The sequence below is a fragment of the Nematolebias whitei genome, chromosome 8 (assembly GCF_014905685.2).
Source record: "Nematolebias whitei isolate Nwh7 chromosome 8, NemWhi1, whole genome shotgun sequence".
NCBI lineage: Eukaryota > Metazoa > Chordata > Actinopteri > Cyprinodontiformes > Rivulidae > Nematolebias > Nematolebias whitei.
The window spans coordinates 4,533,730-4,545,483 of record NC_056505.1 but is presented as its reverse complement, the minus strand read 5'-3'; the positions used below and the strand labels follow the sequence as shown (position 1 = coordinate 4,545,483).

The window sequence follows — 11,754 nt, the reverse complement described above, 5'->3', positions numbered from 1 at the left end:
CCCCCCCCCCCCCCCCCCCCCCCCCCCGAGAACTTCTGCGAACACTTATCAGAGCTGTACCTGTTGACAGAAATTGTAACATATTATCAGGACTATGGAAACTATCTGGAAGTGCTCATGGACAAATCTCACCGTCTTGACATCCATGCATGTATTGTATCTACGTTGCTTGCTGTGGTAATTTTTTTGATGCCTAAAACTGTGCCCAGTCAAGGAAATGGAGTGAGAGATCCTTTTTTATGCCTCTTTCTTTACGTTTCCTTCCCTTTTTCTTATCTAAGCAACAAGGACAGCGCAACTTAGAAGCTGCTGCCCCCTGTACACTTCCGTCCATCTTTAGGACGACTGTACGGAATGTAATTTTGCTGCAGTAAAGCTTATTTCGATTAGGATCCCAAATCTTTAACACTTGGGATGCAAGGTTGTGAGCGAAATGCATTCCTTCAGGGAAATCTAGTATCATTTAATTTGTTTCCTCCGAATTTTCTCCTCTTTCTACAGAACTCTACAACCAGTTCCCCCTTTCCAGTTGCAGATCATTTTAAAATTGTCAGCATTTGCCTTTCTATTAAAATCACAGACAAATATGGAACTTCTGCTTTGGCAAAAATGCAACAATCCTTAGAGACAAAGTGATAAATATCCTGATGCATGCTCAATAATCCAGGTAGAAAAATCTAAACAAAGGTAAATCTGGTCCTCTGGACATTCAAAAAAACAAAACAAAAAGCAAAAAAAAAAAATGTAGAAACGTTTCGTCTTTCATCCGAGAGACTTCCTCAGTCTGAGGTGCTGTATTCAGCTCAGTCTTATAAATAGCACCTTCTCAGAGTTTTGCTGCTGACAACCACAACCAGCTGTTCACATGATCAAGAAGGATGAAACGTTTCTAAAATTTGTTTGTTTGTTTTGTTTTTTGAATGTCCAGAGGACCAGATTTACCTTTTTTATACAAAGTGATAAATGTAGAAGACCTTTGAATCTTACACACAAGCTACAAAAAATCTGTATAATAACAACACAGACTATTATTTCGTAACAAATGAAGAATTTAACAGCAGACTCGTGCTGAGGCTAACATTTAGCTGGGACAAAACAGTGACACGTGTCTGTAAACAGGTTTGGTGTTGACCTGCATATCCTCTCAAATACAAAACATAAATAAACCAAAAAAACTTAACACTGCAGCATTTTTATAGTCTTCAGTGTTTCTCACTACTTCTTTACTGAATGTTGATACAATGTGTGCATGTATCTGTCGTGTAGGTGTGGTGGCAAACTGCCAAGGTCATATCCCACACGACATATTTTCCACCAGCTCCATCTGTAACGCAGAGCTTCAACCTCGGGGTGCAGGAGTCTGTCAGCAGCACACACACAACAACAGGCACACGACATAAAATGTGGAAAATAAGCCCATTTGTATGCACAGCTTCACAACTGGAGGCAAATAATAGTCCCCCCGCTGAAACAGTTACAAGTGCTGCGAGAAAGTAAAAAAAGAAAAGACGCGGAAGCGGTTTCATTGCCGACTGAAATAATGTGGAGGAGATGCATGTGAAGAAAAGTGATCTGCACAATTTACAGAAAGTGGTTTCCACAAGAATTGCCTCCATCTGCAATATTTAGGCTCTGACAAAGTTTATTAAATGATTAATTTTTAATCGAATCAATGACTCAACTTATTAGAATAAAAACCAACTACAAGACGCTAATTAGTACTCTGTTGTTAGATTAACAGCAGGCCTTCATGCAATATAAAGATATAGTCGTTCATAAACAACGGGTCGAGCCGGTCACTTCAGTGAGCGTTCATGAATGAATCTGGCATGGAGGGAACCAAAGAAGACACGGAGGCTAACAAAGCGCTGTGGCTCTGGAGAACCATGCAGAAACTGGACGTCTGCCTTTCTAAATCCCACACAGACCGTCTGTCATCACACCCTCGAGTCTTTAACTACTATTCTGCTACTTTGAGCATTCAGAAAGACTTTTGATATTTTAAGTTTTTTTGGCTACAGGTTTACTATTAGCGCTTAACCAGCCATTTGCTACTTTAGATTATAGGAAACTTTTTGATACCCTAAGCTACCCTTTTGCTAGTTTAAGCCATCATCGTGCTACTTTTAGCTTCTCGCCAGCCTTTTGCAGCTTTCTACATTTACACAGCATTTTTTACAGTAAACACAAATTTCTTTAGCACTCTTTAGACATTTGGCCAGTGTTTGGATCCTTTTTAGTCTTTTAGTCAGATTGTTAATCTCTGCATAAAAAATATCTACAGAAACTCAATGTTATGATCACACTGTGTAGTCTTTAGTAGTTTATTTATTTAGATTCCACAAAGAAAAAGCCCAAGCTGCTAGCAACAATGTGCTTATAGATACTTTAACCTATAAGCACATTAAACAGCTTTGTTCAGTGTGGCTGTAATGTACAGGACGACCTGCTGTTACTGAAACAGGAAGCATGACTCTGGCTCTGATCTCCTCCGACATAAACAGAAGTAGGTGCACATTACATACTACTTCCTGCAAGACTACATTCTCAAATGTAATAAGAATTGGATTGTTTCCTTTAGTCGTCTTTATTCGAAGAAAACCATTTAAAGACCATGCTGACTCACCCAAAACCCTCCAGTGAGGTGTCAAACTCCACGCACGCTGGCGTGATGGCCGAGCCGTGCAGTCGGATGTCGTGGGGCGTCGTCATGGACACCAGGCACTTGACGCGGGTGAGGGGCACGGTGCTGTCCTCAGCGGAGCGCACCAGGCTGCGGCTGATGCGGTATTGACCGTTGTCTTCTGCTGGCGTGGTGAAGACGCTGTCGGGTCCGAAGCCCTCCGCGGACATGGTCATGCTGTCTGAAGGTGAGAAAAAGCAGATAAGAAGTCAAAAACTCAGGTCTGAGGTGAACTGTTCAGTTTAACAAGCAGCTCAGCTCGTTGGGAGAATGTTTTTATTACACTTTTATAACCTACTTTATATGTTTAAAAAGAAAAAAACGTATAAATGTCCTTTTAGTTTTAAAATATGAGTTATTTGAACTGGCCAGATATTTATTGGATCATCCACGAGAATTCACTTTAAGAACAAAATGATTCAAAATCACAAAAAAGCCACTTAAAAATGAATAAAGATCTTTAAACCATGGTGTGCAGAAAAACAGTCTAAAACTCATAAAAGCTTAAGACAATTTGCAATTTACTGGGTGAGAACTGCTTCTTCCCTCTTCTTTCTTTTCTAAAACAAGCTTAATAATATTTCAAAACAGTTGATTCAACATGCACCAAACTGGGAAGAACTTTTCTCTGATTTTCTGCAGCAGTCCTAAAAATACTGTGAAGGTAAACTCGTCATTCAGTCACACAATCTTTGTTTCAAACTGGTTTTTATGGTCACAAATTAGTTTTAAACAACGGTAGAAACAGGCGAGGGGCAATATGAGATTCTGATACCACTGCTTTTCAACATTACATGTTTTTAATGCATCAAATTACTTTCTTTGCTTTACTTCTCAACAATAAAACAATTAATTTTACTTTTGTTGTCTAAGTAACATCTCATAATACTTAATATTGATTATGATAGTATAATAGTACTAAATAAAACATTTTTTATAGTTATTTTAATGCAACTAAATTTAACAGAGAGAAAAGAACCACGGTGCCGTCTCTGGTATCTTATACCTTGAAACTGGTAGTCGTCCCATGTCTAAGCAGAAACTGCATTTTATTTACCTAAAATCAATTATGTAAATTTATTGATCAATCAGGTAAAAAAAGACACTTTCTGACTCCCAGTAGTGTCTGGCTGAAAACACAGATTGCTGAAAACACAGATGGCTGAAAACTCAGATTGCTGAAAACACAGATTGCTGAAAACTCAGATTGCTGAAAACTCAGATTGCTGAAAACTCAGATTGCTGAAAACTCAGATTGCTGAAAACTCAGATTGCGGAAACCTCATATTGCTGAAAACACATTACTGAAAACTCAGATTGCTGAAAAATCAGATTGTTGAAAACACAGATTGCTGTAAACACAGATTGCTGAAAATGCATATTGCTGTAAATACAGATTGCTGTAAACGCAGATTGCTGTAAATGCAGATTGCTGAAAACTAAGATGGCTGAAAACTCAAGATTGCTGAAAACACAGATTGCTGAAAATTCAAGATTGCTGAAAACAAAGATTGCTGAAAACTCAAGATTGCTGAAAACTCAAGATTGCTGAAAACTCAAGATTGCTGAAAACTCAAGATTGCTGAAAACTCAGATTGTTGAAAACACAGATTGCTGAAAACTCAGATTGCTGAAAACTCAAGATGGCTGAAAACTCAAGATTGCTGAAAACACAGATTGCTGAAAACTCAAGATTGCTGAAAACTTAGATTGCTGAAAACACAGATTGCTGAAAACTCAGATTGCTTAAAAATCAGATTGCGGAAACCTCATATTGCTGAAAACTCAGGTTGCTGAAAACTCAAATTGCTGAAAACAAAGATTACTGAAAACTCAGATTGCTGAAAAATCAGATTGTTGAAAACAATGATTGCTGAAAACTCAGATTGATGTAAACACAGATTGCTGTAAACACAGATTGCTGAAAATGCATATTGCTGTAAATACAGATTGCTGTAAACACAGATTGCTTAAACGCAGATTGCTGTAAACTCAGATTGCTGAAAACTCGTTTGGGAACAACCCTGATTGTCTATTATCCCAAAGGGACCAGGACAAACTCCTGTACAATGGTACAACATTTTATCTTTTACTGATAACATAAATTTCATCGTTTGTTAACCACCAGCCGGTGCGACAAAGATGAATTAAAAGACAAGAAGTCGCCAGAGCAGACGCCAATAGAACAGATGAAGTCAGCAGAACATGTTCCACCAGCGGCTGCTTGTTAGGTGCTGTAATTAGTAGGGATATAACATCCATTATCAGCTTGGAGGAGAAACAATGAAGACCTGCTGAGAAGCCCAGAAAATTACCAACGTAATGTTGTTAACAGAAACAAGCAGCTTGCATCAGATTTAACGATCACACAGATTTGATCCTAAACAGAGAGGATGCTTACTTCTCATTTCTGCGTCGTAACCAAGTGAGCTCGGTTTGTGGACACGGTACTGCTTCAGCAGCTTCTTGTCCCAGGCGCCGCAGTTCAGAGGGTTTCCCAGACGTAAAAATTCCCTGCAGGAGAAAGTTACCAAGACGTCAATAAATCAATCAACGAAGAGAAAAGAAGCAGTATCACCACAAACGTCTGTTGCTTCATGCACAATGTAACTGTTTTTATCTTGATATGATTCATGCTGTTAGAGGGAAGATTTTGCTGTTTTTAAATGGGTTTATGTGTACATGTTCTAATACCTTAGTTCTAGTGAATAGCTTTATTACCAACCTATAGGTTTGGAGAAATAACATTTACGTCCAACAGGACCGATGGTCCAACGACTAGACTGAATGCAGCTACAACCAAAGTGGATCGCTGCTGCTTAAAACAGCTCATCTATAACAATATGGCACGTTAGACGCCGGCCGACAAACTATTTTACAGCTAAATAAATATAACAATGGCCAGGACAAGCAAAGACCTTGTATAACCTTTGACCTTGACCTTAAAGATGGGGTTATGAAAAGATTATATGGCGCTGTATAAAAAGGTGCAAATGTGTTAAATTATCTTGAGTGGATCACAAGTTATGAGCTGGACAAGTAAAGACCTTGTACACAATTTGACCTTGATTTATGATCTTTACCTTAAAAATGGGGTGATGAAAAGATTACATGACACAGTGAGTAGTGGTGGTATAAATGTGGATCAAGTTTTGTTAAATTATCTCGAGCGGATCAGAAGTTATAGCAAGGACGAGCAAATACTTTGTTTTAATTTTGACCTTGATTTGTGACCTTGGAGCTGGGGTGATGAAAACAGTAGGGATTGTAGGTTATAGAAGGGATACAGTACACCTGCACCATGTCTCTAGTCCCTGAATGAGGGACACATGTCTGGGGACACCCTGGACAGGTCTCCAGTCCATCACAGAGACACACAGAGACAAACAACCATTCACTCTCTCACTCACACCTAGGGACAATTTAGAGTTACCAATCAGCCTAACGTGCATGTTTTTGGTCTGTGGGAGGAAACCAGAGTACCCGGAGAAAACCCACACATGCACGGAGAGAACATGCAAACTCCACCCAGAAAGACCCCCGGCCGGGATTCGATCTAGCGACAGTCTCTCTGAGAGGCGACAACTCTACCAACTGAGCCACCGTGTAATAAAAATGTTACTTTGATGATTTAAATATTTGAATTTACATGAACTTTATTAAAGTGACAGTAAAATTCTCTGACAGTGGGTTCATTTAGAATAATCACTATAATAAAATAATTAATAAGCTTTTGTAGAGCGCACGTCTTGGTTCATGAATGTTTTATAACTAAAACTATGTAAATTTTATTTTATATGAAAATAATTCAAGTTTAGAAATTAAAATATGGAATAAAGTCTAGGAAAAAAAGTCATTTTTTTCTTGTTTAATATATATAAAATACTAAATACCACTATTTTCATTGCCTTCTGTCAGAACCCTGCATTGACTTCATTTAGTCAGATTTATTCTGTATAGCTTGAAATGCTGTCAGTTATACAGCTTGTATTCATTCTTCAGTCTGCCAAAAGGATACAAAATAAGAAATATGAATTATGTTAATCCAGGATATTTTCCTGACTAATCCCCGACATCAGATTAGCAGCAGTCTTCAGTCAGAGACAGCTGACGGCTGCGTAAGTGACTTGAATGCGAAGCGTCTCGGTGATGGTTTGTGTCAGCTATCGAGGCATCGAGTGTCGACACATGCGGCTGGAACTAGACAATTTCAGAGCAGCATCACGGTGACAGAAAAGCTCTGGAGTTTTGCTGCAAGCTACAAAGGAAGAGCGGAGACGATACGAAAAATAAATAAATAAAACTTAGGTGCAGAACGTGCAGACGGCTGACAGCTCGGGGGTGAGTCAACCAGAGGAGGCTGTGGAAACTGATTGATGAATGCAGATACGCTTCCCCCTGCATTATTAAAGGAGGAGAGACCAACCAGACAGCCCAAATCTACATATGAAAACAACCTACCTCATGCATATGAAATAACTTTCTCCTCATTTCTACACCCATCTCATTTAACCAGCCAAGCGGGAAATGAGAAATGCTCAATTTCACCTGAGAACACAACACTCCTCCTCCTTCTGAAAGCTGTCGGCTCAGATTATACATCCATTTATAGAATAACACAAATTCATCATTCTTTCTGAGAAGTTTGAGAAGAAATGCTGTAAGCACAAATCCTATCTGATTAAAATGTCCCCATTTAAAGCTACAAACTTAGTGAGTTCATTAGACTGTTGTGTTTTATTCCTGCATGCTCGTGAGTGTAAGTTAAAACAAGTCAAGATTCGCTTAACATTCTCACTTTATTACCGTGAATGATGATTATTGTTTTCCTGTTCTCTATTTTTCTGTAAAATGTTGCATTCCAGCTATGTTTGCATCCCTCAGGGTATGGCTGCTATGACTTTTGATTTTGTACATTTTTACATTTTTCAAAATATTGAACTTTATTTACAAATTATTTCCTCACTGAAATACACCGAGACCTTTTTATCAAAAATGTAACTTTTTAAAATTTGCCCAAGCACACCAACTATTGTCTTGCTTTGCTACATTTAGCTGTTTTTATGTGAATGTTGGGGATGTGTTGGATTTTCTGAAATAATACATGAAATGAACAAGTCAACTGTCTTTTGTGGTGAAATATAAAAAAAGAAATACAGGAATAAATGTCATGTAGCAGGTCCCATGTTCAGCAGAGTTGAGTGCCTCGGCGGTAGTTGCGGCCCGGACCAATCAAAGCGTGGGGTTTATGTAACCTTGGGGTTCATGACGTGTCAGATTTAGCAAAGACTGACCGATTACCCAGAACAGAAGCCCGAACAAAAGATCTTGCGATCCAGCAGTCAAAATAAAGTTTTCTTATTGACAGGTTGTCATAACACCTCTGAACTTACAAGCATGGACTCCTCTGAGCAATGAGCACCAATACACCAACGCTTTAAATAAATAAACAACATAATTTTTCATTCACATGAACTTTCTAAAACTTTTAGCTTCTAGCCAATCTTTTGCTACATTTAGCTATCATTTTGCTACTTCAGCTTTTAGCTAACATTTAATTACTATGAATTAATCTTATGCTGTATTTAGCTGCTTTCAGCTAGCCTTTTGCTACTTTTAGTTTTTAGCAATCAATTGGGTTTGTTAAGTTAATCAATTGCAGCTGTTGACATTTAGCTATTGTTTTGCTTCTTAAAGCTTTTAGCTAGTGTTGTGGGCCTTTTTAGTTTTTAAATAATGTTACACTTTTTTTTACCTTTTAGCTATTGTTCTGTTTAACTTTAACAACTTGGTTTCGGTTTCTACAGAAACTTTCAGCAAAGTCACAGTTCACAGTGCTTTCCAGAGAAAATGCGATTTCTCCAGTCAATCTTGTATTTTGTTTTGAAATGAAGTGTTGGGGACAACAAGAAGAATTCGAAGCCCGGTGGTGTACCTGAGTGCCATCGGCTGCAGAGCCTGCGAGGCCAGCCTCTCAAACATCCTTTGCAGCGGTGGGTGCAGCGGGTGGTCTTCATCTCCCAGGGCCTGACTGCAGCGCTGCAGCAGTCGTTGGTGGAGGCAGGCTTCACACAACACCTGCTGGTTCCTCTCACTGTTCACCAGGAGCTGCAGGATGTTGGCGACCGCCAGCTGCAGGTCGAGGGCATGCTGCAGGGAGAGAGACGGTCGAGTGAAAACGACGGTTCATACAGAGAGAGCTCGCCACATGTTGAATGTACCGCGGGAGCTAATTACAATATATCACTGAGTTGTTAATAAACATGTAGATTTATGAGGTTATGAGCTGATCAAGGGCACTATAGTGTTGTCATGAAACTTCACTTTGTTAGTCAATATTTACCTGTTTAAAGCTTCTTCTGCACAACGTTGAAATCAAACTACTTCAGCATACTTTGTGCTAATTTAACTAATCAAACATTAAAACGTTTAGTTTGATCTAGAACAGTGCGCTATGACTTTTGCTTTGCATAACTTTTATACTTCTAAAATCTTAATTTGCAAAATTGTCACAGAAATATTGATTCTGCTTAATGACTATATTTTTGTTACTGTAGATTTTTGCTACCGATTAGCTACTTTTAGCTTTTATGTGGGCTTTTATTGATTTTGTCTTTTAATTTGAGCTTTTAGCTAAAATTTAGCTAACTTTTGTTTTTAGTTACAGTTTTGCTAATTTGGATTTTTAACAACAATTTTGCTTGATCTATCCTTTAGCTGCTATTCTGTTAATTTTTGCTTTCAGCTATGCTTTTGTTGATTTTAGATTTTAGCTATTGTTTCACTCACTTTTGCTTTTAGATATAGTTTTGCTAACTGTAATTTTTATTATCGTTTTGTTAAATGTATCTATTAATACTTTGAAAAAATAGCTCTTATCTACATTTTCCTAATTTAAATATTTTGCTACAGTTTTCTTAGTTTTGACTTTTTGCCATTGTTTGAGCAACAATTTTGATGACAATAGTTTTGAATAAGAGCTTTGGTCTTTGTAGCTTTTTGTTTCAGTTATGCTTATTTTATCATTTTACTGTTGTTTTACTAATTTTAGCTGTCAATTGCAGAAAATGCTCATTTCTCTGGTTGTTTGTGTCAAAAAATAATTAATCAAAAACATCAGCAATACACCAAACAGAAAAAATACTGTGCATAATAAAAACAGAAATTAAGCTGTTTTTATTTCACTAAATCAAAATGGGACACTGAAACTGGTTGAGCTACAGTACCCCCCCCCCCCCCCCCGTTTATATAAAGAGCGTTTTTCCTCGTTGCGTCTCCTCACCTCTGGCTGGCTCTCAGAGCACACGGAGGGCAGCAGGTCCAACATGGCTAAGACGGCCCCAGGGTGGATGACCACCATGTCTGATGAGGATGAGAAGGAAGCTGGATGGGAGGGGTTGGCTAAGTGGTGTTTAAGGTCCGTCAGGGCTCGGATTGGAGCCGGGGTCCCGGATGTACTGTAGTAGCCGTAACTGGGAGGACAAACAAAATACAAGAAGTCAGATCAAATAATTCATAAATTCACAGTCTGTTGTTGTAAAGCTCTCTTAATCTAGTAAAGGAATATTTAAGTGTTTTATTTATGAAACATTATGGCAGTAGGAATGAATTGGACAGAAGTTCAACCTTATTCCAGCTATGAGCTCTTAAACACAACATGAAGGAACAGCAGTGATGATGATGTCACTGGGTCACAGGCTTTATTAAAACAGAATTATCAAACTTTTAATAGTAAGGCCTACGCTCAATATTGAGTGCTCTTTGCTCCAGTTTAGCTGATGTCCTTGCTGCCTTTATTAACAAAGCAAGCAGCAACACAGCTACAGAAAAGTGACAAATAGAGAAAAATGCTTTCACACGTTGAGCTTCAGCTCTAATTGTAACAGAAAAAGTTCAGAGACGTTCCATAAATCTGCATGAAGAATGCCTCACAGCTTTCCGAGAGGACCTGGACATTAGTAATGGTTATCCCATGAAATAATTCTGTCAGTCTCCTAATGGTCACCGATTCTTAAAAGGTTCGGAACATTTTCTTTTTAATTTAGAGTTTCAAAATGACAACAACAAAGGTGCACCCACTTCTTGGACGATCTATTTGTAGACGTAACAATGTCTGACACTCATCGCTGGAACGGAGGGTTAAAAATACTTTCCTGACTTCCCTGCACAGATGACCAAACGTTTCCCTTTCTTTCTAGAGACACAAATGCCACCTGCTCTCAGCAGGCAGCAAAAAACCGAAGCTAAATGTGAGGTGTGAACAGCGCCGAGCCTTTTCCTCTAAAAGCGGCGCAACACCTCATTTGAATGTGGGCAAACAGCAACAAAACACAAAGTTTAATTTGTGAGGGTTTTGTAAATTAGACAAACTCCAAGCTGAGTAAGCAAAAGACGCACAGTCCACCAAGAAAACTGGAGTTTTACTCTCGTTAATGTTGGATAAAAAATTTACACAACTGGCATTTTGTATTAGATGCATTATAATGAATCTGATTGTTATAACTGGATCCAACTGACTGACTGTAGATGGAATTGTTTAGTTTTTCTTTGACTCGTTTGGATTTGTTACGTCTTTGTAAAGTGCCCTAAGACGACTAGTTGGGAAATGTTACAATGAAAATAAACTAAATTGGACTGATCTTGTTAATTTGTTGTTTTACTCTCCCAAAAACTCCCAGTTCATCACAAACAATGTTAACAAAGTAGTTTATTAGAGCTAAAGGTAAATATCTGAACGCTAAAATGCTGATTTCCTGTTTCTTAATCTCCTTTTTGGGAAGGAAGGGAAAGAAGGGAGGGAGGGAGGGAAGGAAAGAAGAAAAGAAGGAGGGAGGGAGGGAGGGAGGGAGGGAGGGAGGGAGGGAGGGAGGGAGGGAGGGAAGGAAGGAAGGAAGGAAGGAAGGAAGGAAGGAAGGAAGGAAGGGAGGGAGAAAAGAGGAGAGAGGGAGAGAGGAAGGAGGGAAGGAAGGAGGGAGGGAGGGAAGAAAGGAAAGAAGGAAGGAAGGAGGGAGGGAAGAAAGGAAAGAAGGAAGGAAGGAAGGAAGGAAGGAAGGAAGGAAGGAAGGAAGGAA

General features: G+C 38.8%; 1 protein-coding gene across 1 annotated transcript in view; it reads right to left on the bottom strand.

Annotated features, from left to right (window-relative positions):
* Positions 1 to 11,754, bottom strand: part of wdfy3 (WD repeat and FYVE domain containing 3) — a 90,815-nt gene that overhangs the window by 46,354 nt on the left and 32,707 nt on the right. Inside the window, exons 14-17 of the mRNA XM_037680857.1 lie at positions 9,966 to 10,155; positions 8,619 to 8,833; positions 5,085 to 5,197; positions 2,627 to 2,864 (exon numbers count right to left, since the gene is read on the bottom strand). Of these exons, the coding sequence (XP_037536785.1) occupies positions 2,627 to 2,864; positions 5,085 to 5,197; positions 8,619 to 8,833; positions 9,966 to 10,155 (756 nt within the window). The remainder of the gene's footprint in view (positions 1 to 2,626; positions 2,865 to 5,084; positions 5,198 to 8,618; positions 8,834 to 9,965; positions 10,156 to 11,754) is intronic.